Source organism: Chiloscyllium punctatum, chromosome 9 (genome assembly GCF_047496795.1).
Source record: "Chiloscyllium punctatum isolate Juve2018m chromosome 9, sChiPun1.3, whole genome shotgun sequence".
NCBI lineage: Eukaryota > Metazoa > Chordata > Chondrichthyes > Orectolobiformes > Hemiscylliidae > Chiloscyllium > Chiloscyllium punctatum.
Window position 1 is genome coordinate 58,002,887 of NC_092747.1, and position 27,632 is coordinate 58,030,518.

Consider the following 27,632-nt stretch of genomic DNA (forward strand, 5'->3'; position numbering starts at 1 on the left):
TTTCCATACTCTTCTGAGAATGTCCTGCTTTAAAATTCAAGCTCGAGTATTGTGAAACGTATTCACATAAAATCTATGAAATGCTTGAATTGGCGTATTAGGACGTTTGCAAAGTCGACTGAGCTCATAGGTCAATGTGATTCATACTGCAGAGCCCCACAATAGGGATTTGCAGCACTGGACTGTGTGTGTTTTGCGCTTTGCGCAAGCGCGTATCGCCTTGCTGTGAATGGGCTAATGCTGCACGCGCCTTCCCAGCCGGACAATGGGCTTTGATGGCTCGCGCGGGCCGCATGCTCCGGGTCGCCCGTCTCTCGTGCTCTCTGTGTATCTAGTGGGATTCCTGGTAAGTTACATTGGGAGGTGGTCATGTGACTGACTCCCCTGTGGCACTGCTGGGTTGAGGAAGTAGCATATTGCAGCGCTGTGTGAGCCTGTTCCAAGCTGCAAACAGGAAGTAGGTGTTTAAATATCGACTTTACCTCTCCCCTTACCCCAACGTACACATTGAGCAGTATCTTCTATTTGTTTCACTAGTATATTCTCTGCACTGCTGATAGCATTCAGTTTGTGTTAGTAAATCCCCACGATCTTGCGCCCCAAACGTTTTTATCTTTTCAGATGCTGGCCGATTTGTTTTTTAAAAGCACAGACATAACCACATTGTGGTCGGGATCCTGGTAAAATACATCCTGGTGCAGCCTTTCTTTCTGTCGACCCCCAAGCTTAATGAATGATGAAGGCTGATTTTAAAAATTCGAAGGGCATCTCGTGATGTTGAAATATTTTTAATACTCTGCTCATCTGTTCCGGTTATGATCTCATGTAACAAGATGAGAAGCTTTAAGTTGTACCCACCTTTTTTGTGAAATAAATGAACAAACTAGGAAGTGGGTAAATAAAACTGGGAAAACTTTTAACGGCTCTGGTCTGGCTGAACATTTAGATGAATTGACAAGTAGGATTCTGAAAATTTAAAAAGTCATATTTCATCATTTAAAGTTTCAGTTTCATAAGGTGTTAAATCACCATTGGAGTGCAGGATTTGGAGCCAAACAGAAAGTGCTATGAAAACTTAGTAGGTCTTACCAAGCAGCTGTGGACAGAGAAATGTTAACATTTTGAGTCATTGAAAGTTACAGCATAGAAACAGACCTTTCAGTCCAACTTGTCCATGCTGACCAGATATGCTAAATTAATCTAGTCCCATTTTCCAGCATGTGGCCCATATCCCTCTTAAACCCTTCCTATTCATATACCCATCCAGATGCCTTTTAAATGTTGTACCAGCCTCCACCACCTTCTTTGGCAGCTCATTCCATACACGGACCACTGTCATGAAAATGTTGCCTCTTACATCTCTTTTAAATCTTTTACCTCTCATCTTAAACCTCAGCTCAAAACCTCCAACCCTGGCAGTGTCCTTATAAATCTTTTCTGAACCCTTTCAAGTTTCACGGTGTCCTTTTTATAGCAGGGAAACCAGAACTGAATGTGGTATTTCAAACGTGGTCTAACCAATGCACTATCAAGCCACAACCTGACCTCCCAACTCCTATACTCAAACCACTGACCACTAAACACTTTCTTCACCACCCAGTCTACCTGCAACTCCACTTTTAAGGAACTATGAACCTGCACTCCAAGGACTCTTTGCTCGACAAAACTCCCCACTTAAGTATATACGTCCTGCCCTGATTTGCTCTGCCAAAATGTCGTACCTCACATTTATTTAGATTAACTCCATCTGCCACTCATCAGCCTTTGTGATCACAGTCCCAGTGTGACTTGGACTCTGTTCCGACTGGGTTTTAATAATTCTGATAAGGTCCATAGGCCTGTTGTGTCGCATTCTATTTACATGGTTGTGTAGCCTGACTGTCCAACACTCAGTGACCAAAATAAATCTTCAGTAGGGTATTATGAAGGCTTCACTTGGGAATTTGATGTTGACATCAAGTCCTGGAAGAAGCTTGATTAGGGTCACTGAATAAGAACTGATGCGGAATTCTGCAAAAGCAAGCATATATCAGAGGCAGAAGAAGAAAACAAAGGAAAAGAAATCCAGATCCTGTAACTTGTTCAAAATTCAGGGAGATGGTCATTCTCTTTAGGAAGTGGAGGGCACTCCTGTCAATACTAATGCTGAGGTGGAGTTAGTTGAGAGCGTTAAGTTCCCGGGAGTGATGATCACCAATAATCTGCCCTGGTCCAGAATGTTAATACTGGTCTCTCTCTCTCTCTCTCTCTCTCTCTCTCTCTCTTCACCTTCTCTGTTGCTCTAACACTGTATTCTGCACTCTCTTCTGCTACCCTGATGTACTTTGTATGGTATGATCTGCTTGTGTAGCGTGCAAAAGAATACTTTTCACTGTATCTCGGTACATGTGACAATAAATCAGACTTTGACTTATCCTACTCTAGTTACAGCAGAATTGCCTGGGTGCAGATTTACCTTAGACATCATGAGCACTCATTGGAATCCCACTAATTGCGGCACGGTGGCATAGTGGTTAGCACTGCTGCCTCACAGCGCCAGGGACCCGGGTTCAATTCCCGACTCAGGTGACTGACTGTGTGGAGTTTACACGTTCTCCCCGTGTCTGCGTGGGTTTCCTCCGGGTGCTCCGGTTTCCTCCCACAGTCCAAAGATGTGCAGGTTAGGTGAATTGGCCATGCTAAATTGCCCGTAGTGTTAGGTAAAGGGGTAAATGTAGGGGAATGGGTGGGTTGCGCTTCGGTGGGTGGGTGTGGACTTGTTGGGCCGAAGGGCCTGTTTCCACACTGTAAGTAATCTAATGATGATCGTGGTTAACTGCTTCAAAGGGTGAACAAGATTTACATTAACTTTTAAATTGCATTAATTAAAAATATTTTAATTATTTAAACCACTATAGTAACCTCTCACACTTGAAAACTATTTATATGAATAGGAAGGGTTTGGAGGAATATGGGGTGGGTGCTGGCAGGTAGGACTAGATTGGGTTGGGATATCTGGTCGGCATGGACGGGTTGGACGGAAGGGTCTGTTTCCATGCTGTATGACTCTATGACCTTCATGACATTCTGAACTGCTATTTACTAGTGCCTTTGTGTAAAATCTTGTGAACAAACAAACTGGCTTTCCTGTTCCTCTGTTCCTGTGATCAGGATCAGATTTTTTGCAGTGGGGGCTCTTGCATTTCCTTTTCCAACTCCCATTCACTTTCATCCATTGCTACCTCGCTGGTAGAATGCTTGGCATTCTTGACACCAACTGCATTTATCTTCCAGCAGAATCCTGCGCCGTTAAATTCTGCACCTCTTTATTTTGCATTTTTAATATCTGAACAAATATTGCATCCCTGTAACTGGGCGGTCAGAATTTAACGTACAGTGATCAGTTAATTTTTTTTTGAGGTTACATAAGAAATGGAGCAGGAATAGGCCAAATGTGAGCTTATTGTTAGCTTCATGAAGCTGATCCTGGGTAAGGAGGGACTGTTTTATGAGGAAATACCCAATGTTTTGGGTCTGTATTCATTGGAATTTAAAAGAATAAAAGTTGACCTTATTGAAACATAGAAGATTCTGACGGGACTTGACATGGTAGACACGGAAGGGTTATTTCTCCTTGTGAGAGAGTCTAGTAGCAGAGGGCTTAATTTCAAAATATAGGTTCATCCATTTAAGACATATATGAGGAACTTCTTCTCTCAGAGTTTGGTGATTCTGTGGAATTCTTTACCACAGACGGCTCCTGAGGCTGGGGTGCCAAGTCTGCTCAAGCTGAGATAGAGAGATTCTTAACTATTTAGGGAATCAAGGGGTCACTGGAAAAAGGCAGGGAAGTGGAGTTGAAGATAATCAGATCATCCATGATGTAATTTAATGGGAAAGCGGATCCAATGGGCTGAATGGCCTACTTCTGCTCCTAAGTCTTATGGTCTTACCATGATATATAAACTGCGGCCACAGAAACGGTTAAGCTTAACTGTTTCTTTTCCTCTTTATATCTTTTTCCATCTTATAATTCTTCCCACTTGTGGTCATGTTCTCATTCCACTCATAATGTTTCTAGCTGTTCTGAGCCCATGGCTCTTGGCATCAATCCTTTCCACAGTCTGACACCCCATTCTGATTTCCTATTGTTCTAATACTATGAGAAAGTACACGTGTTTAGAGTTAATATGACAAACTGATAAAAGCTTCCAGTTTGAGTTGGTAAAGTGCATCTGAATGTAAGCGAGTGACATCTTCCAAGAATGTTGTGTTGAGACAAACCACTCCCTGCTATTTGTGAGAAAGGAGTAGACACGCATATTTGCAGGGTAGGGGAATGGGAACCCTGTATGTGCCAGAAAACAGGAGTCTTTTCAAGATTAACATCAAAGGTTTTATCATTTTTTACTCCATTTCCTTTACAGCATGCCACATGGTCTTGATGGTCAAATATCCTCTTGTACTTGCAGCGACATTATGACTATGCCTCTTGCAGGACAGCTGGCCAGATCGAGAGCTAGTCAGCTGCCTGCCAAAGAGAGTAGGCCAAGTGAACACTTCCCAGTAACCAGGAAACATTGCAGGTTTGTGGCAGAGCTTGAGGAATACAGTTTGTAGATGGGCACTGATTGCTGTTTGGTGGCATTGAGTGGGAGGGCTAGACTGGCCTGTCATGTCAGAAAAAAAATTTTGACGCAGCAAAAGAAAGTCCCCCTGCTTTAGCCTCATTCACACCATTTACAACTGGATTTGACTATTTCAACCACTTTTGAGCTGCTGAACCCTCTGATCAACGAATGTTACATTCAAGTCACTGCCACAGTCTGAGGAAGTGGTCATCATTAACTTGTTATAATCATGGCTGTACTTCTCCAAAGCAGGTTACTTGGACAGTCCCAACCCCAATGCATTAAAAATGAAAGGAGATGTGTTCACACTGAAGGTATCTTATTTTTGCAATTCTGTTCATTGTGGGCAATTCAAAATCTACCCAGTCATATTCTTATTTGCTTTAGCAGTCTTTCACCTCTAGGCTTTAGTATTTAAATTGAAACTTAAGGACAAAAGTAATTTTATTTAAAATATTCTTGATACTAATTTCTTAAGGATATCTTTAAGTTGTGAAAAGCTGAATGATGCACACCGAATTAAATAAGTTTTGAAATATAATTGCCGTTGTCATGTAGAAAAATGAAGTAGATAATTTGCAAATGGCAAGTTTTCAAAATCAACAATCAACTAATTAACAAAATTGTCAGTTTTTGTGATGTTCAATGCTTCATGTTGTTCTAGAAACTGCAGGAACTTTTTGCCTTTCTTTGAACAGTACTGTAGGATATTTTATATCCATTTAACTACAGATCCTTTAAGGTTTAATCTGAAAGACGACTCTTCTGACATTGTGGAACTCCCTGAGTACTATGCAAAAGTGTCAGCATAAATTACATTCTCTGGTTTCTAACTAAAATGTGAATGTTGCTATTCAATCAAAGTTGGCACTTCCACCCATGGTGCCTGACGTGCTGAGCATTTGCTATTTTCTGTTTTGTCTTTTTATCATTAACAGCATTTTACTTTGTGTACAACCTTTTCTTCCTATTTGTTTTTATTCCTTTTAATTCCTAACATTTAATAAATCCATTAGTGTTACTCAAATTGACTTTACCAGGACCTCTGCTTACAGCCCCATTAATGGCTAGGTATCAGTTCGGGATCAAAGAGTTCACACAGCCTACTTTGGAAAGCCAACTGCATAGATTTGTAGCAAGAATCTACTGGTATCAAGTAACGACAGTGGCATTTTGTTGTTAACTGTAGCTACAGGATATTTTACATTGGTATTTGCAATAGGGAAACCTATGTAAACTACTTGTCTCATATACACTTTAAATAATCTGTCTCAGGCACACCTGAGCTACCTATACAATGTATGTATTGATTTTACCATGCACACTGCAGGCTACCAACTCCTGAAAGGTAATAGTCTATCATATTTTACCCAATAAGTTTAAAAATAATGTACGAAATGAGTCACTGCTATTGTTTATTGTTTCTGTTAATTTATGAAGTTATATAATTTGTTCACACTTTGTTCACTGTAACAAAAGTACGAAAGTGGGCAAGATGTTCAAACAAGTTGAAAGTTACAATTCATTCATCAAAGGATAAAAATATCATGTTATCAAGGAAAACAGTTTGACTTTATGTCCCTAATCTTAATTTCACGATATATCGGGTGTGATGTGCCCAATACCATAATTCCAGCGCATCTGTCTGGCATTTTAATCCAGGCACCCTCTTATGATTCTCCTCCTAGGTTTGGTATTGAATGCACGGCAGCTAAAGTACTGCTGATCCATGTACTGCAATCTCAATTCTAACATTTAAAGTCCCAATTGAAAGATGGCATTTAGAGGAGTTAGAGATTTGGTTTGGAGTAAGCAATCGTAAATTATTGCCTTTGGGCATATAAAAGCATTAGTCTGCTTTAATGGTCTGCGTGAAACGGTTTGCCAACTGATGACGATAAGGTGGTCTAGGAATTACATCATGATGATATTAGATGTAAAATCTGGGAGTCCAATCAGTAACCCTATTTTTTTTCCGTTACCATCATTTACTCCATCTGAAACATATTCCCACCAATCGTAATGGCTGAGTCTTATTCTACTTTGGTACAACTGGAGCAAAATAAAAGCTTCTCAACGGCCAGTGCAGAGATCTGCGCAGCCTGAGACTACCACTGCTGATGCCATCATGTAGGAGAGGTAGGAAAATGAGCTGTAAATCTTTGTAGTTGCGCAATAGTATAGGTGTTAGAGAAAATTCAATTTAAGTTTCCATTCTTTGGTAGAACTTTATTGAGTAGATGGTGTAGTGGTAGAAGTGAAAATGGACAGTGGATGTGGTTTGTATACAGGTTCACTGTAGCTAAGTGAAAGATACAGAATAAGGGCATATTTGGCAATCCAAGCTGACATGAGAGCAACCAGTGCTGTAATGGAGTTGCTATCCTTCTCCTCCTTTTCCTCTTTTACCTCTGTCTTGGATTTATTCATAGTTGATGTGTACTCAATGCCTTGTTTTTTCTTCAGCTTCAGTCCACACTAATGCAGTGTTGAGCAGAGAGCAGCAAGCCACAGTCATTTTAGAGGCCAGTAATAATGAGTTTTGAAGGTCATTTTCAGATCAGTACAAGCATGTGAAGATGTGAGCCCATCACCTGTTCAATGGCATATTTAGTTGTTTTATGGCAAGTGTTGTAATGATTTGGGACTGCATTAGTCCTCTTGGGTGTGATTAGGGGAACGGTGGTGTTGTGGTAATATAATGGACTAGTAATTTGGAGACCCAGTCAACACTCTGTGAGTCTAGGTACAAATCCCATCTTGGTACTTGTTGAAATTAATATCAGTTGATAACATCTGGAAATTTCAAAAGCAAGATCTCAGTAATGTTGATAATGAAACTATTCTAAATTGCCAATAAAAATTTTTTGGTTCACTAATATATTTCGGGAAGTAAATCTGCTAACCTTACCCGCGCTATATCTGGCTTGGTCTACCTGTAACTTGAGACCCACAACAATGTGGTTGACTCTTAACTTTCCACTGAAATGGACTAGCAAGCCACTGAGTTCAAGGCTATGTTGAAATGGCTAGCAGATGCTAAATTAAAAATTCTGAAGGGGTATCCTTTCATTCTTCACAGCCTGCCTTTGAAGCTGCTAGCCAGTCTGAAGAGGTCAGCAAGCTTGCGTTGCCTGAGGTTGAAATCCCTGGAAATCTGCTTTGTTCCTGTATTAACCTTTCCTTGTCATTACACACTAGTCGATGATGGTGTGGAAGCCCTTATATTTGATAAATGTTCATAATTCATTTGGAGTTGCCACATATGTCCAATTTGATGACCTGAATTCATGCGGTGTGTCATCCTGACTGAGTGCATTATTGTTCTGACTGTATCATCACAGATGAATTTGGCTTAATTGTCAAATCTCACAAACATTTATCAATAGTCTACCTAATCTCTGTGAAACCAACTGGGAAATTCTGATATGTCTCTTGCAGTGCCCTAACCAAACCGTAACTGAACGATACAGCTCTAAGGGAATATCTGACATTCCAGTTGGTAATGTGAGCAGTTCAGACTGTCTTTACTCTAATTCACTTTGAGTTCATGAAACGTTGCCAACCAGCTTTGGTCAGGTGATTCCTGTGGATATTTTAAGTTCGGGTTTTAAAAGGGGCCAAAATACTGTCAGTTCATGAAAGCTCAAGCTGGTAAATCAGCTGATAGAACTTAAAATTTATTTTACATCATTCTGACTATGGGAAGTTACAGAAAGCCTGAGTGACTCGCAGTTGCACAATTAAATTTGAACATATGACCACTGTGAAACAATGAGCATTTAATTTTGTTTTATGGTCCTGCTTCACAACTACCTGATGAAGGAGCAGCACTCTGAAAGTTTGTGCTTCCAAATAAGCCTGAAGAGCTATAACCTGGCATTGTGTGATTTTTAACATTTTCAAATTGGTATCCCAACTCTAAAAACAGGATTACACAAAATCTGCCAAATATTCCACAGTTAAAACCATGTTCACCTCCTCTTTCACAATTAGATTAGATTAGATTACTTACAGTGTGGAAACAGGCCCTTCGGCCCAACAAGTCCACACCGCCCCGCCGAAGCGCAACCCACCCATACCCCTACATCTACATCTACCCCTTACCTAACACTACGGGCAATTTAGCATGGCCAATTCACCTGACCTGCACATCTTTGAACTCACTTGCTGCCCAGTGTTCACATTCCCCACTATAAATAGATTCAAGGGATAGTTGGATGTGTTTCTGTTGGAACAGACTAAGATGCAGGTTGACCCAATAAATGTATAACTGTCTTTTCTGGTGAGACTTGGGAGCGCACAATTGCAATATGTAAGGAATTCCATTTGATTCCTTTATGGGCACACTTTCTTTGGCTTGCTAGTTTTCAACATTTTTTTGTCTGAAAGAAGATTTTTGTGAATGGCTCAAAACCAAATCCCATTCACCACCTTGGCCACAATGCTTAATAACTGGTTAACGTGATGCTGAATTCTTTACAGTCTGCCTTGACTGTGTCTGTATTTGTCTTTATCAAGATACCACCTACTAATGGAATGAATTTTGTTTGTATTTCTTAGGACTTGTTTGCTGTAAGTATGGTAGTTCCATTATTAAGTCGACACATCAAACTTCTTGGAGGAAGCTCAACAATAGCAGGACTAGTAGGTTGGTATTTTCTATTCAATTCCATCAGGGCATACAAATGTAAAGTATTCAGTTGATGATTATTAAGTTGAATTTTAGGGGTCAGTTAGCTCAGTTGGCTGGACGGCTGGTTTATAATGCAGAGTGGGTTCCTGCATAGGCTGAGGTTACTAGAAGGAATCTTTCTCAATCTCATCCCTTGCTTGAGGTGTGATGACCCTCAGACGAAGCCACCACCACTCTAATGAGAGGGCAGCCCAACGGTCCAATGAGACGATGGCGATTTTACATTACAGAACAGAAAAAGACCCTTAAACCAAGCGAATCTGGGCCAGGTCTTGTTATGCTGCATAAACTGATTATCCCTGGATTAATGAAGAGGACACTAATTACTTCAACAGTCCTGAGATTGGCCATGACTCTTCCTGCTTTTCAGTGACATTGTATTTTTGAGTAGATCACTTATCAGTTCAGCACTGAGCTTAGTTGTGACACCCTTAAAATGAACAGCTAGTACTCACTTTTGAAGCTTAAGCAGGTACTTTGGTGAGGTAGAAGGGAACTATGATCAATTAAGAAACAATAGAATTCCTGCACTCGGAAATGAATATGAAGAAAATTTGAAAAAACAGAAGTTGTCAGTTCATAGGCAGAAGATGGGGTGGTGGGGGTGGGGGGGGGGGTGGGGGGAGGGGTGTGGCGGTGGCGGTGGCGGTGGGGGTGCGGAAGCGGAATGTAGGAGTAAATGATAGGTAGGGATAGAGCCCAAAGAGAGAGAGAGGAAAGGGGAATATATGTCTGGTGGTTACATTTTCTTAGTTGCCATCAGTTCTGAAGAAGGGTCATTAGACCCAAAACATTAACTTTGATTTCTCTTCACCACCAGACACATATTCCCCTCCCCTCCCTTGGCCACCTTCCACAGGGACCATTCCCTCCGGGACACCCTGGTCCACTCTTCCTTCACTCTAGCGTGCCCCTGTGGCACCTTCTCCCGCAACTGTTGAATATGTAACACCTGCCTATTTACTTCCTCCCACCTCATTATCCAAGGACCCAAACATACCTTCCAGGTGAAGCAGCACTTTATCTGCACTTCTCACAATCTCGCATCCGCTGCACTTAATGTGCTCTCCTCTGCTTCGGGGAAATGAAGTGTAGACTGGGTGACCACTTCACAGAACAATTACTTTCTGCCCGCAAAAACGACCCTGAGCATCCAGTTGCATGCCAATTCAACACACTGCTATGTTTCCTGGCTAACATCTCTGTCTCAGGTTTGTTGCAATGTCCAGGAAAGCTCAGTGTAAGCTGGAAGAACAGCACCTCATTTTGCACTTGGGAACCCTGCAGCCTCTGGACTCAATATCGAGTTGAATAATTTTAGGTCCTGAACTCTCCCCTAATGCCACACACCAGACCTTGTTATCACATAGTCTGCCATTACACCCCACTTATTGTTAGGCACTGACAGTCTCCATTAACAGCTATACACCCTCCCAACCAGATTGTTATTGACTCCTTTGTCTGTCCAACTGTTCTTCTTTCTCTCTGGGCTCTATCCCTACCTATTGTTTAGACCCCCACCCTATCGTCTGCATAAAAACCAACATTTTCCTAGCTACCATCAGTTCTGAGGAAGGGTCACCAGACTTGAAAGGTTAACTTTGATTTCTCTTCACAGTGCTGTCAGACCTGCTGAATTTTTGTAGCAACTTCTGTTTTTGTTTCTGATTTACAGCATTTGCAGTTCATTCAGTTTTTATTTTGCAAAGAAAATTTATTGGAAATATAACTGAACAGACCAACTGACTTTGAAACCTGCTTTATTCACTGAACTATTTTGAGTATCTTATTTGCAGAGAGAGTAGATTTCCAGCTCGTAACTTACTTATTGCTTTCTATTCAGATGGTTGTAATAGTCTGAAGTTCAGGTAATATTTTTGTTACTTTGATTTTAGAGTTCTTGCACATTTCTTGGAATCAAGGTTGGTCAGCTGTATTTGAAATCTACTTTTGACTTGGTGATTTAACATTCTGTAGCAATGACAACAGCTTTATGTTGGGAATTTTGAGCACTTATTTCCTGTTGATAACTCCAATTTCTTGTCCTCAGTGAAATAAAATTTCAAGTATCTGAAATTCAGCTTCATGTTTCCTAAGCATTTGTTAATCCTGTACAGTTTTAAATATAAATTTTGGTTAAACTTTTTTTCTAGGAGTCTTTGGCCTGATTTTTAATTCTGAATAAATAAATATGTTCTGAGTAAGTTAAAATCAGGTCTGAGGTGACTGTACGGAAAATTATTTATTTTCTTAGGACTGTCTTTTCTGTAGAAATTTGTAACGTGCAACATTTGTACATTTTGATCAGTCATTGATGGGTGTTCACCTGGAGAACTAGAATGTGCAGAGGGTATTTGGTCCTAATCTCTACTAAAATTAAAGAGCATCTATAATTTTTCCGATGACTAATTTTAGTCCGATTAGCTTGTTTATATGTAAGATATAATCATGATATTGATTGCTTTTAAGCTACTGTTAATGACTGTGATTTTTGTCGGTAAAAAAGAGGGGCTGTAGTTTAAACCCAAATTTGACAGTTAAAATAATGGATGTTTGCAACTCTCATATTTGAATGCCTGCAAGTATTTTTAATTGCCGAAGTGGAACTTAATTAGCGAAGGTAAATTCAGCAATTAATTTCCTTAGAAGATATCTAAGTAGAATTTCATTGAAGGGCTCCAATTGCACGCTAGCAGTGTCCCCACCTTCAAGTCCCAACTGTTCCAAAGGTATACAGTGCACTATCTGAGCAGGTTGATGAGAAAATATCTGAAATTCCATTGAGTGAGGGTCTCATGGTAAAGTGATACTGTCTCTACCTGTAGGCCTGAAGATCCAGCTTCAAGACCCATCTGCCCCAGATAAGTGTGTAACAGATTGATAAAAATAGCTATAATTTAACTGACCTTCTAAATTAAATAATTTTTAACCAGGGTTACATAGGACTCAGCAGTAGCTTAATGGATGCAAGAAAAATTGAATGGCTGATCAAATGGTTTAATTCTGCGCTGCTCCTACACCTCATGGTCTACGAATATATTTTGTTTAATTCATTCACAAGATGAGGGCATCATGGCCCTTCCCTAATTGCCTGGTGGGCAGCTAAGAGCCAACTACATTGCTGTAGGTCTGGAGTCAGATAGAGTGCAGTCCAGATGAGAATGGCAGTTAGGAGTCATAGAGGTGTATAGCACAGAAACAGACCCTTCGGTCCAACTCATCCATGCCGACCAGATATCCCAACCTAATCTAGTCCCATTTGCCAGCACCTGGCCCATATCCCCCTCAACCCTTCCTATTCATATACCCATCCAGATGCCTTTTAAATGCTGTAATCTATTTAACAGTCTCCACCACTTCCTCTGGCAGCTCATTCCATACACGCACCACCCTCTGCGTGAAAAAGTTGCCTCTTAGGACCCTTTTATATCTTTCCCTTCTCACCCTAAACCTATGCCCTCTAGTTTTGGATTCCCCCACCCCAGGTAAAAGCCTTCGTCTGTTTATCCTATCCATGCCCCTCATGTGTGGGCAGCATGGTGGCACAGTGGTTAGCACTGCTGCCTCACAGCGCCAGAGACCCGGGTTCAATTCCCGCCTCAGGCGACTCTCTGTGTGGAGTTTGTACGTTCTCCCCGTGTCTGCGTGGGTTTCCTCCGGGTGCTCCGGTTTCCTCCCACAGTCCAAAAATGTGCAGGTCAGGTGAATTGGCCATGCTAAATTGCCCGTAGTGTTAGGTGAAGGGGTAAATGTAGGGGAATGGGTCTGGGTGGATATGCTTCGGCGGGTCGGTGTGGACTTGTTGGGCCGAAGGGCCTGTTTCCACACTGTAAGTAATCTAATCTAATCTAATCTAATGATTTTCTAAGCCTCGATAAGTCACTCCTCAGCCTTTGACGCTCCCCTTCCCGAAAGGAAATTAGTGAACCAGTTGGACTCATCTGACAATCAGCAATGGATTCATAGTCATCATTAGACTCTGAATTCCAAAGTTTTATTGAACTCAAATTCCACCATCTGCCATGGTGGGGTTTGAAGTCAGCTCCCCAAAACATTACCTGTGTCTCTGCATTAACAGTCCAGTGATAACCCTACAGGTAAGTGCTTATAGGTCAAGAGGAGCAGGAGTGCCTCCTCCAGGCCTTGAAGCTATCCTCAAAATTTCCCTGTGTTCCAAACCAAAGTGAACTCCCCCACCAATCCCAGCGTTCCATGATCTGACCAATATCTGATCCCTGTGACCCCCATCTAATCATAAATGTTCTGACTTCCATGTGCTCCTAATCTTTCTGAAATAACTCCACAGAGGTCAGTATCCTACCAACAAGTCACCTTTTATTTCCATGTGGAAACCCTGACTCTGGTGTAGCCTTTTCAGAGCCAGTCTCAGAGTAAACAGAACCTTTGACACACCTGTTTATATCTATCAGCCAGGGCTCCCTGATTGGGCCAGATTAACCACCTCAGTCAGGGAACTCACATTCCACGAGGTCGAGCTGGCTGACCTCATTACAATTACTGCATCCCAACCCCTTAAATTGGTTGGGAAATCATTTCAAAAAGATAGTGTCAGGTCCCACTTCTAGCTGCAACAGGACCTCAACTTCCCAGCGCCCTTATCCCCAGTTCTCACTTTCCTAACTCACAGTCGTTAGGGTTTGATAATAGCTGTCAACAGCTAAGATTGCTTTAAACCTAAGTGGGTGCATTTTTATTACAGGTTCCGTATATGGACTGCTGCAACTCTTTTCCAGTACTGTAATTGTAAGTATCACATCTCAGTTATTTTAAAATAGTTTTGAGCAATTTAGAGAATTTGAACAACATTGCCTTTTTTAATTTCTCAGTCAAACAAAACTTTCCCTGCAAAAATGATTTTATTATTCATTAAGTCAAATGTCGTCTTACTATCGCCGATCTCCCATCTCGTAAGGTTATGAATGGTTTTGAAAACCCTTAATGTATCAGCAAAAATAACTACATATTTATGTGGAAGTATCAGCAGCCTATTTCAGTGTCCATCCTCAGTTCAATCATGGGCCAACCTAGATGTGTAGAGATGACCAGTGAGAGTTAAAAGGAAACCTTGGCTGAATGTAAACCTGTTGTTGCAAGTTGAATGCTTTCCTGGTTGTTGCCAGATAGCCTGGCACAGTCCACAGTGTGACCTTGGCATAGTACTGCTCATTATTGCACTGTACCATGCTGTAGCCTCAGTATGGAAGTGTGTTTTGAACAACCCCTGCGTTGAATTATGAAGCAGCATTCTCGTCACTAATTTATTTTTGATTTTTAACATTTTTATTCACAAGTAGCAAAACATTGCTCAGCATACCAATGAATGAACCCATTAATATAAGCTTTGTATGAGCTTCTCAAGATACCATAGCAATGCATTTAAGCCTGTGTTGTAATTGTCACTTTTCTTAATATTTGAAAATGATGTTACTGATCATAATATATTATTTGTTTCAAGCAAATGAGAATCAAATCATAGCTTGGACTGTTGACATCTAGCAACAACAATTGGTACATCAATTATTCACATGTTAGTGCTGGCATCTCAGTCTTGTCACAATAAGGGAGAAGGGAATTTGTTTTGGTTATATTTCACACATATTTCAGTTCGCATATTTTCATCCAATACTTCATGGAGTTAGACTCTTCATTGAGTTTCTCGTAACAGCAATTGTGTTTACCAGAGCAAAAACTGCAGCCTTTGAATTCCTTCAGGAAGAAATGCTTGTAATGAGCATATTAATTCGTCAGGAATCTATAACACCACATGTTCCATCTCTTCATGGTGTGTCAGCGAGCAGCTGTTTGAAGCAATGTTTGAAATTTGTCCTGCTGAAATAAATCATTTGGTTCAATGTGACATGTATCTTTAAATAGAATAGAATTGATTTCCAATTGGGAATGAGAATAAAACTGGTGCACTGCTTCGAGCTAAAGTAACTGAAAATTCGGTGAAGAATTGCTTTCAAGATGCCAGGCGCTTAATGGAATTAATCTTGCACTATTCCACGAAAGGAGTATAGGAGCAGCAGTAGGCCATTCAGTCTCTTGAGTTACCCAACCATTTAATACGATCGTAGTTAAACATCTACTTCAATTCCTTCTCTCACTTTGTTGTATGCCTTTGCCACTGGTGTTTAGAGTTGTCAATCTCTAAACATATTCAGTGACTGATCTTCCACAGCTACCAAAGGTAGAGAACTCCAAAGATTCACAACTGAGTAAAAATGAATTTCTCCTCATCTTGGTCATAAGTGGCTTTCCACTTATCTTAAATTATCCTAGACTTTCCATACAGGGGTAACATATTATGGCATTTACTCTATCTATCCCTTTGAGCATTTTAAATGTTTCAATGAGATCGTCTCTCATTTTTCAAAATTCTAGAGAATGCAGACCCACTTTCCCTTATGCCTCTAAATAGGTCTCTTCAACTATTCCAGGAATAAGTCTGGTCAACGTTCATTATACTTGGCAATATTTTTTCTGATGTAAGGAAACCAGGATTACTTACTGTACTCTAAATGCAGTCTAACCAGGTTCCTATACAATTGAAGTAAGAGTTTGGTAGTTGTGTTCTCAAATCCTCTAGTGATGAAGGCCAACATACCATTGGTATAATTGCCTGCTGCACCTGCATGTTCACTTTCAGTGACATTGGTGGAAAAGCATCCATGTCACTTCATACATCTACATTTTAAAAAAGGTCTCTTAGCATTTAACAAGTATCCTGCACATCTCTTCTCCCTTCCAAAGTGGAAAACCTCACGTTTTCCCACATATTCCATCTGCCATCTTCGTGCCCACACCCATTATTGTCTGTCAGATCCCCTTGAAGCCACTCTGCATCTTCTTTGCACGAGACGTTTCCACCTCGTTTTGTGCCATGTGCAAACTTGAAAATGGAACAGTTGGTTGCAAATCATTGATATGTGTTATGGAGAGCTGCGGCCGAAATATTGATCCTCTCAATACATCACTAGACACAACCTGCCATATGCGACAATAATTCATTTATTCTTACTCTTGTTTTCTGTCTGTTAGTCGAACATTAATCCACACCTCCTATTTCACTTAAATTTGCTAAACAACCTCATGTAGGTGTCCTTGTCAAAAGCATTCTAAAAATCTAAGGCTCCTCCAATTGTCCCCAGTTTCATAGATACATGTATCCAGCAATTCTGTTCATTGCATATGATATGAAGAAAAGTCTGGAGGCACTGTATACTACAAAGGGTATGGAGTCCGACAACATTCCCACAAAGATACTGAAGACATGCTCCAGATCTTACCACACCACTCGCCAAGCTGTTCCAATACCCAACAATGTTGAAAACTGCCACGATATGTTTTATTCACAATAAAGCAGGACAAATCTAACCTGGTCAATTACTGCCTTATCAGTCTACTCTTGATTTTCAGTAAAGTGATGGGAGGTGTAATCAACAATGCTATCAAGCTTCACTTGCTCAGCAATAGCCTGCTTATGATGCCTAGTTTGCGTTCTGCCAGGACCACTCAGCTCCTGACATCATTACAGCCTTGGTTTAAACATGGACAAAAAGTGCATTTCATGATAAGCTTAGTTACACTTAAATAAAAACAAAATACAGAAACCTCAGCAGTTTATATTTCCTCCAATCTGATTTTTAATCACTTTTGAAATTTCTTGGTTACGTTTTTAGATTTACAACAGTTTATGTTTGCGATATGGCATCGGCAACTATATTTTCTTTCCCAGACACGTACAATTTTTATGTTAAATTGCTGCAAATCTAAACTCCATCTGAGCCACCGTGGAGTCTTATCTTTAATGCATTCCACAAATCTCGGTGGATTATAGTCCGTAAAAATGATCAACCTTTGCCTGCATGCTTCTAGAATCAACTCATAGAATAGCCCTGTTCATCTCATGATAATCCCTCGAATATTCCTTTGACAGGGATGCATCAATCTTTTGTGCTTTACCAGTTAATTTATTTTGCATGGATATGTTCTGATCTGCTTTTGGCCACCTCATTTGTGTTGCGATCTTCTCAAATGACATGAAAAATGCTTCCACATCTTTCTCTTTGAATTTTGGCAAAACTTGCACAACTCTAAACGTTTGCTGTCTGAACTGTGGATTATGACTTGAATTATCGTATTCCAGGTTTTCCCAAAACCTCTGGCTTATCTTGCAGAAGTTGCAGGGATTTTAATTTAAATTCTCATTCCCTCTCCTTCACTTTTTCTGTCTTTTGGAATTCCATATCCAATTGTGTCATTCCCATTTGCCTGAACTGCAACTCTTAGGATCAGAAGTATGATATTCCGTCCTCAAAGCTGTTTGACTATTCAAGGAGATCGTAGCAGATCTGTGATCTAACTCCATCTACCTGCCTTTGGCCCATATCCGTTAATACTTTGCTAAACAATAATGTATCAATCATAGATTGAAAACTAACAACTGATCCTGCATCCGTTGTTGTTTGTGGAAGAGTGTTCCCAATATCTACCACCCTTTGTGTGTAGAAATGCTTCTTAACATATCTCTTGAACGGTTTGACCCTAGTTCTTAGACAATACCCCTCAATTCTAGAATTCCTAACCCAGTGGAAATAGTTTATTTTTAACTACCCTGTCTTTTCCTGTTAATACCTTGAAAACTTTGATCATATCACGCCCTAATCTTCTAAATTCAGAGAACTCCAGGTTCACCAATGCATCCAATGTACTCCCTGTCCTACTTGCCCCCTCTATTTCCACTAAATTCAACTATTTCATTTCTAAATCTATAATGTTTGCCTTCTTAGTTTGCTCTAGCAACTTTATTTCCAATCTGCTGGCTAAAATCTGCTAATTTAGCTTTAGTCTACCCTGTAATCATACCAGGGAAACATCTGACAAGTTCAAAAACCTTTAAAGGATTATTTTTAAATCTGAGTACAAACCTCATACCTGATTACCCAGTCCAAGTACCAAAGTCCAATTTCAGACCTACCTTGTCAAGATCCAGGACTTGAGCCCACGATTATGTTACAAAATAGAGACAGACACCCAAATCAAATCAGCCCTTCTACGTCTGTATTTGCAACACAATAGAATTAAACATTTGAAGACCCTCAATAGTTACGCCAGTGGTTCCTAACCAGACTTTTGAATAACCAACCTCAGACTTTGCAAATAATTAATTCCAGACTCCAGTTTTGAATATTACACAAAAATTAACAATATATTAAATTATATAATACCTTTAGCTGAGAAAACATTAAACAAAACAGTAATCTAATTAATATCTATGTGTTAAATCAGGAACATTTGTTTTCAGTCCTCACTCACATAAAAGACAGACAGATGAGCAAACCCAGTTCAGGATAAATAAAAGAGAATAACTGAACTGGCCAGGTTACTGAAATGTGTTTCGTAATGTGGACTCCTTTTTTTCAGATGTCAATCAGGTTACCTTTTCCTTTCGCATAGGTAAACTTAGTGTATACTTCTAAAGATATATAAAGGTACATTTCTAACTAAGTTTTCACCCCTTGAGCTTCCAAAAAGTGGTAAGGGAGCTTAGGCAGGGAGCTTTTAAAATCTTCATGCTATGTTATCAGCGGTCAAACTCTTGTCCTCAGTTCCAAACAAACTCCAACTCTGCCCTTCCCCCTGCTAGACTGACTATCTTTTCCCATAGCCACAATTACCATTTAATATCTGCCATCTGTTTGAATGTATGGTCTCTCCTAGACTTGTTGAAACCAATTCCCAGGTACTGGCCTTGTTAATAGCCAACTTACACTATCTGTTTAAATGCATTGCTCTTCCCATGTCTGTTGGAACCCTTTTAATCAAGAATCAGCCTGCAATTAACTTCCAGGCCTGGCCTCACAAACAAACCAAAACTTGTTTGGTCTGTTGTTTTCGTTTTAACACAAGCTGTTTCCCAAAGTCCAAAGCTTATCTTCAGCTCACAAATCCATGTTCACAGCTCCAAACTAAATTGATAAATGAATAAAAATTTTAAAACCCAGCAATGGCTCAGTTATATGGACTACAACCTCTGGTTGATCACCTTTCTCTGAGAATGTCCTGCAGATGCTTTGTGACATTTTTCACCCTAGAAACCAGGGCAGTAACATACCATCTTGGAGTCATTGTTACTGCCACAGAAATGCCTGTCTGATCCCCTATTGCATCGTCTCTCACTATTGTTCGTAAACCACTCCAGTCCTTCAGATTGGATGAATCTTAGCCTTAACCTTTTCAGAATTAAGAGTTCCTACTGAAAAATCCAAGCCAGTGGACTAAAGAGTAGAAAAGTTACAAGTTTGCTGACGATACCACCATAGTACGCCAGACCTTAAACAAAGACAGGAAAGGGATAGAGCGCTTTGGTCGCATGGTGTAAAGGCAACAATCTCTCCATCAATGTCAGCAAAACAAAGGATCTGATTATTGATTTCAGGAAGTGGAGTGGAGGGAAAGCCCCTGTCTGTATCAGTGGAGCTGATGTTGAGATGGTCAAGAACATCAAGTTCTTAGGAGTAACGATCACTAACAGTCTGTCCTGGTCCATCCATGTTATCACACAAGTTAAAAAACACACCAACGCCTCTACTTCCCTAGGAAGCTAAGGAAATTCGGCATTACCAAAACGACACTTACCGATTTTTATAGATGCACCATTGACCTGATGCATCACAACTTGGTATGGCATCTGATGTGCGTAAGACCACAAGAAATTATGGAGAGTGGTGAACACAACCCAAATTCATCGTGCAAGCCAGGCTTCCACCTATTGACCTATTCTATGCTTCTCACTGCTTTGGAAAAGGAGCCAATGCAATGAAAGACCCTGCCACCCTCCTCCATCAGGCAGAAGATAGAAAAGTTGCTAATACATACCATCAAACTCCAGAACAGCTTCTTCCTGCTGTTATCAGACTTTGAACAGACCTCTCAAATATTAAAGTTGATTTATCTCTGCAACTTCTTTGTAGCTGTAACACTGTACTCTGCATTCTGTTCTGTTACTCTGATATGCTTATGTAAGGTATGATCTGCCTGAATAGCATACTAACAGCACATTTCACTGTATCTCAGTACTTGTGATATTCATAAATCAATTCAAAATTAGAATTTGATTGATTCCCAGCCCATCAGAGAGTAAACATTGCCAGATTTGAAACCTCTGATAGGCCATTTTCCCAGAGTTAACATGATGGGGATGAGGGTGGAGTGAAGGGGGTGTTCATTCAGTCCTGTTACCACGTATTTGCAGTTTTTAATTAGTTAAACTCTGCTGAGGCTTGTGAATGGAGCCTGGCAAGGGTTTTCCAGTCTTCCTTCTGGTTCACTGCAAGCAAGGTGGAAGTGGTGATTCAGATGTGTTTAGTTGCCGACTAGTAAACTCTCAACACAAAGTTCTGGGCAGAACTGCAGACAGAACACCATGGGGATAAAAGCAGCTGTGAGCAGTCTTGTCAAGGGGCTCTTCCCCCTACATCTTCCACTCCTCCACATTCCCTCACACCCCCAAATCCCCAATGATATCCTGATTACTGTTTTACTGGTGTTAATGTTCCATGGAAGATAAGTCTGTATGTTGTAAAGTTTTGAGCACTATGCTGACTATTTGGTCATGTTTTGTCTTTTATTGAGCCATGAAGTGGCACGATAGCTCAGTGATTAGCACTGCTGCCTAATAGTGTCATGGAACTGGGTTTGATTCCACCCTGAGGTGACTATCCGTGTGGTGTTTGCGACCCTGTCTGCATGTGTTTCCTCTGGGTGCTGTGGTTTCCTTCCACAGTGCAAAGACATGCAGGTTAGGTGGATTGGCCATGCTTGGTTGCCCATAGTGTCCAGGAATGCCTAGGCTAGGTGGATTAGCCATGGTAAATGCAGAGTTACAGGGATAGGGTAGGGGGATGTGTCTAGGTGGGTTGCTTGTCAGAAGATCAGTATAGACTTGATTGGCTGAATGGCCTGCTTCCACACTTTAGGTATTCTATGACTCTATGATTCTAGGGATTCCTTCTAATAAGTATATGGTCAGAAAGGAGTTGAAATCTTAGGGCATTAGATGGATCATGGGGATAGAATCCTCCTACTGAATACCACTTACTTCACCTCAGCTATTTCCCGATATCACATGGAGTGAATCACATTGGTTTAAGTCAGGCATCCTTGGTGCCAGGGACCTCAGTTTGAGGCCAGGATGAATTGTTTATTTAGTATTTATGGTTGAAGATGGATGCAATTACTTTGGACCACTGGTAGGTCTGGTCATGGGCAAAGTAACCCTTTAATGCAGCGTTGCCTCTATTTTACTTCTGAGTTCTGATCATTGTCAGGATAAGTTGTTGGGATTCCCCGGGTGTAAACAAAAAAAACGGATTTTGTATTCACTGTGACAGTGTGGTGTAGTATTTTCAGTCTGCCCAAGCTTTTAAACAATTTTGGAGATTTGAATCAAGACACTGTTTTAGTTTCTTCAATTTTTTCTTTTATTTCTGCTTTTGTTGTTTTTCTTAAATTCTGGCATTTTGTATCTAAGATGGCACTGGAGAATGGTGCAAAATTAAAAATCATACAACATCAGGTTATAGTCATAAAACATAGAACATAGAAGAATACAGCGCAGTACAGGCCCTTTGGCCCTCGATGTTGCGCCGATCCAAGCCCACCTAACCTACACTAGCCCACTATCCTCCATATGCCTATCCAATGCCCGTTTAAATGCCCATAAAGAGGGAGAGTCCACCACTGCTACTGGCAGAGCATTCCATGAACTCACGACTCTCTGAGTAAAGAATCTACCCCTAACATCTGTCCTATACCTACCACCCCTTAATTTAAAGCTATGCCTCCTCGTAATAGCTGACTCCATACGTGGAAAAAGGTTCTCATGGTCAACCCTATCTAAACCCCTAATCATCTTGTACACCTCTATCAAGTCACCCCTAAACCTTCTTTTCTCCAATGAAAACAGCCCCAAGTGCCTCAGCCTTTCCTCATATGATCTTCCTGCCATACCAGGCAACATCCTGGTAAACCTCCTCTGCACCCGTTTCAGTGCCTCCACATCCTTCCTATAGTATGGCGACCAAAACTGCAACAATACTCCAGATGCGGCCGCACCAGAGTGTTATACAACTGCAACATGACCTCAGGACTCCGGAACTCAATTCCTCTTCCAATAAAAGCCAGTACACCATATGTCTTCTTCACCGCACTATTTACCTGGGTGGCAACTTTCAGAGATCTGTGTACATGGACACCAAGATCTCTCTGCTCATCCACACTACCAAGTATCCGAACATTAACCCAGTACCCCATCTTTTTGTTACTCTTACCAAAGTGAATCACCTCACACTTAGCTACACTGAACTCCATTTGCCACCTTTCTGCCCAGCTCTGCAGCTTATCTACATCCGGCTGTAACCTGACACATCCTTCCTCACTGTCAAGAACTCCACCGACTTTCGTATCATCTGCAAACTTGCTCACCCAACCTTCTAGCCCCTCCTCCAGGTCATTTATAAAAATGACAAACAGCAATGGTCCCAAAACAGATCCTTGCTGAACACCGCTAGTAACTGCACTCCAAGATGAACCTTTACCATCAACTACTACCCTCTGTCCTCTTCCAGCCAGCCAATTCCTAATCTAAACCTCCAACTCACCCTCAATACCATACCTCCGTATTTTTTACAGTAGCCTACCATGGGGAACCTTATCAAACACCTTACTAAAATCCATATACACCACATCTACCGCTTTCCCCTCGTCCACCTCCTTATTCACCTTCTCAAAGAATTCAGTAAGGTTTGTGAGGCACGACCTGCCCTTCACAAAACCATGCTGACTATCCTTGATCACATTATCCCTATCCAGATGTTCATAAATCCTATCCCTTACAATTCTCTCGAAGACTTTGCCCACAACAGAAATGAGACTCACCGGCCTATAGTTATTAGGGTTATCCCTACTCCCCTTCTTGAACAGGGGAACTACATTTGCTATCCTCCAGTCTTCTGGCACTATTCCTGTAGACAACGAGGACATAAAAATCAAGGCCAATGGCTCTGCAATCTCCTCCCTTGCTTCTCAGAGAATCCTAGGATAAACGCCATCAGGCCCAGGGGACTTATCTATTTTCACCTGTTCCAGAATTTCCAACACCTCTTCCCTACATACCTCAAAGCCATCCATTCTAATTACTTGTGACTCAGTATTCACATTGGCAACAATGTCCTGTTCCTGAGTGAATATTGACGAAAAGTATTCATTCAGTATCTCCCCAATCTCTTCAGCCTCCACACGCAACTTCCCACTACTATCCTTGACTGGACCTATTCCTACCCTAGTCATTCTTGTATTCCTGACATACCTATATAAAGACTTAGGGTTTTCCCTAATCCTACCAACTAAGGACTTTTCATGTCCCCTCCTTGCTGCTCTTAGCTCACTCTTCAGATCCTTCCTGGCTACCTTATAACTCTCAATCGCCCCAATTGAACCTTCATGCCTCATCTTCACATAGGCCGCCCTCTCCCCTTTAACAAGGGATTCCAATTCCTTCTTAAATCACAGCTCCCTCACATGACCCTTTCCTCCCTGCCTGACAGGTACATACTAGCACTAGCTTTCTGAGTGCTGCTCCTTCATCAGGTGGTTGTGACAACCACTTGATGCGTTCTGAAAGCTAGTGCTTGCAAATAAACCTGTTGGACTATAACCTGGTGTTGTGTGATTTTTAATTTTATACATCCCAGTCCAACACCGGCATTTCTAAATCTGGAGAATGATAACTTTTCATTGTGCTTCTGTATTCTTATACATGAGTACACATGATGATAAATCTGATTTTAATTCTAACTTTGGAAATAAGTTTCAGATCCATTCAAGCCTTTATGCTTAATGGTGAATGTTCTTGGTTCTGGATTACATATAGTATTTCAAAGCCCCTGCACCAAACCCCAAATATTTGCTGCTTTCAGGCCTTTAATCTTATCTCATTTGGAGCTTTAGCTGAATTAATGAAGGTTACAGTCTAATTTGATTAAGCCATTGTTTCTCATCCTGGTGTACAGAAATTACTAGGGTATTCATTGATCTCTATATTAATGCTGTAGTATTTATTATGTTTTTTCTTAGTTTCTCCAAGGAAGGTAATTTCTTCATTTGCTGGTTCTTTGATTTCTTGGATGATGACCTTTGGTGGCTTTTGCCTCTGCTTTTGAGGATAAAAGTTCCTTGGAATGACCTATTGATTTAAAATTGTTGACTTTTCCACAAGCATGACAGCTTGTGATATAGGCAGTAAGTTCTTTGAGCTGCTGGAACCTTTTTCCAACTGTAGTGGCAACATGACAAGCTGATATCTGGCATGCTCTCTTGATGCTTCCCTGGGTGCTATTGAGGCACACTTTCATTTTTGCAGCCAGTGTACTAAATAGACTAAAACGCTTCTTCCAAACTATTTGGAGTCCAAAGGATTCAATGCTTTTTAAGACTTGTAGATCTCAGCCTGTCTCAACAACTGACATTAAGCCTTCTTAGAGTATAGGAAGTCCAAGAGAGTTTCACCAAAAACTGACCACTATGTTGTCCCTGATCAAGTTGTCTTTTAGCATTCAGTAATTGTGATTACTGCCAAATAGTAGAGATCATAATGAAGTAGTTAATGTCTTCCCTAGACATTAGCCTACTCCTGTTTACAAACTAAACAATCAAAAACACCATTTAGGCTCCCATAGGTCTCTTTATCTTGCCCACAATGCTGCCCATTGCATGCAACAATATACTGACCTAATCTTTTGATTTTTTGCTATTTCAATGATACATAAATGACTTTCTCCAACTTTATCATTTTTGTTTTACTTGTGTTACGCAATGTTTTCAAACGGTTTTGGAAGTGGCAAGGTTGAATCCACCTTGAACTGAATTTTCTTTCTGCGTACCTCCTTTGCTAGTCACTAGATGGTGTCTGTTTTCCAAGATTTTCCCTGTGTGTCTGTCAGGAGCTTGCCATGAGGTTTCACTTGCTATCCTGACTGTGCTGCCCTCTGCTCCTTAATGAGAACAGTGTCTGCCTAACTATTGTGCTGAGACTCCTCATGAATTGGAATATCTCCATCACATTTCCTGTTACCCTTTATTCGCCAAAGAGAACACTTCCAACTTCATTGATCCATCTATGTAATGGAAGTTTCTCATTTCTTGGACTGTTCTCATGAACTTTTATTGTACCTTTTCTATTCCCTTCACACCCTTCCCAAGGTGTGGTACCCAGGTCTGAATGCGAACTTAAGTTGAGGCTGAACCATTGTTTTGTGCAGGTTTAGCATAACTTTATTTTGATTCAAACTTTAAATTATCTCACTGTATATAGAGGCCATAAATGGCAGACACCAATTTTGTATCTTTTGTTTAAAAAGTGCTGTAATCTGTGTCTGTGTCGTGTGCAACCTAATGTACAATCTAATGCTTGCTCTATATGCAATGGAATTAATCATTGATATGGCTTTTTATATTTTTAAAACTAAATTGGCAAACAAAATAGAGCTGCAACTTTATTCATTCAAGGGATGAAGGCATCACTTGCCTTGGCCAGCATTTATTGCCGATCCCAAATTGTCCAGAGGGCAGTTAAGAGTCAACCGCATTGCTTACAACCAGGCAAAACATTTCTACTGATGCTAAAATTATGATAGAATTGCCAACTGCTGTTTTTGATAAATAATTTTTGAAGATATTTATCTTGTTTATTTTTCCATTTCAGTGTTTAAAAGCACAGCTATGCCGCATTCAGATAATGTAAACCCTCAGTAAACCAGCAGAGGGCTCCAATTATCTAGATTTGACCGACTGTTGTCTTCTGTCAAATGGAACAATAATCTTTATAATTGTATTCGAGAAGTGAAGCCAAATTGCTGAAAGGAGTATTTCGGATACCATTTGTTAAACATTGTCAGCTAAGAAATTTGAAGAACAATAATTTTGTTGTTTCTATTTAATGCCCCAATTAAATGCTGCCATCCATGATGACAGGAAGTACTCTTTTCCTAATTTATCGACTCATGGGGTCTGGGCATCACTGGCTAGGAAACATCCTAGTGCCTATCCCAATTACTCTTGAGAAGGTGGTGGTGACCTTCATTCTAGAGCCAATGCAGTCGCTGTGGTGTTAGGAATGGATTTCCAGAACTTTGATCCAATGATGGTGAATGAACGGTGATACAGTTTCAAGCCAGGGTGTATGGTGGTGTTTCCCATTCATTTGCTGCGATGTGTCCTTCTAGGTGGCAGACGCCACAGGTTTGAAAGGTGCTGTTTAAGGAGTGTTGGTGAATTGTTGCAGTGCATCGTGTGGATGTTATACAGTGCTGCCATTATGCGTTGGTAGTGGAAGATGATTAGATTCTGTCTTAGGGATATGTCACTGACTGGCATTTGTGTACATGAACTCTTATTAGTGAAATAGCCACGTGGTGATTTTTGCAACAGGGGTAGGATTCTTGACTGTAAAGCCACATACAAAGTCCGGATATCATCATGGTTAAAGTATAAGATCATAATTAAAATTACAAAGTTAATTTTTTTTAATCTAGGGTTCTTGGAGCGATGTTATCGGAAGATGGAATGTATTATTAATTACACTCATACTTAGTGGATTTAGCTACGGTCTACTTGGCATCTCTAGTAGCATCCCATTGCTAATACTGGCAAGGATTGCCACTGGTAAGCATGTAACCTGAATAGTCTTTTGACAGGTTTGAAAATACATTTGACTTGATAAGCTGTATGTGAGTCTCACTACCTTGTGGGTGAGGTGAAAAGTGTTTTTGAACTGCCTGTTTCTGGAAAGATTTTAATCTTTTTAATGTCATATTTGTGGTGCCTCGTGGTAAAGATGTGACTTGGTTTCAATTAGACATTGTACATCTATTTTAAACATTGCACATTGCTTGTGATTTTTCCGTTGATGTCAATTTTGTTCATCTTTAACCAGTGAGTTGAAGTTAGATAGTCTTGTTTACAAGGTGAAAATTACTGGTACTTTTGGGATAAAAATTCTGAAGCTTAATTGCCAATGCATAGTTTTGAAGTATAGTCACTGTTATAATTTAAGCTAATTTGCCCACAGCAAGCTATGATGCCCAGAGCTATACACAGGACTCCATATGTGGTCTGACAAGTGATTTATATAGCTATAGCAAAACTTCCTCTTTTTTTTCCCCTGGATATTTATAAAGGATAGGATTCCATTTGGTTTTATCATTGTTTTTGTACTTCTACATTTTAATGGTGTGTGTTCGTGA

At 40.5% G+C, this 27,632-nt stretch overlaps 1 protein-coding gene across 4 annotated transcripts in view; it reads left to right on the plus strand.

Moving 5' to 3' along the window:
• Nucleotides 1-216: 216 nt before the first annotated feature.
• The window catches only part of mfsd9 (major facilitator superfamily domain containing 9), a 31,541-nt gene continuing 4,125 nt past the window's right edge, over nt 217-27,632 (plus strand). The window contains exons 1-4 of one of the 4 annotated variants that reach the window (XM_072577594.1): nt 217-346; nt 9,174-9,261; nt 14,027-14,070; nt 26,922-27,051. In XM_072577594.1, coding sequence (XP_072433695.1) covers nt 266-346; nt 9,174-9,261; nt 14,027-14,070; nt 26,922-27,051 — 343 coding nt within the window. In that variant the 5' untranslated portion in view covers nt 217-265. Of the gene's footprint in view, nt 347-402; nt 458-5,027; nt 6,750-9,173; nt 9,262-14,026; nt 14,071-26,921; nt 27,052-27,632 lie in introns of those variants that run through there. The other 3 variants (XM_072577596.1, XM_072577595.1, XM_072577597.1) reach the window with 3 other exon arrangements.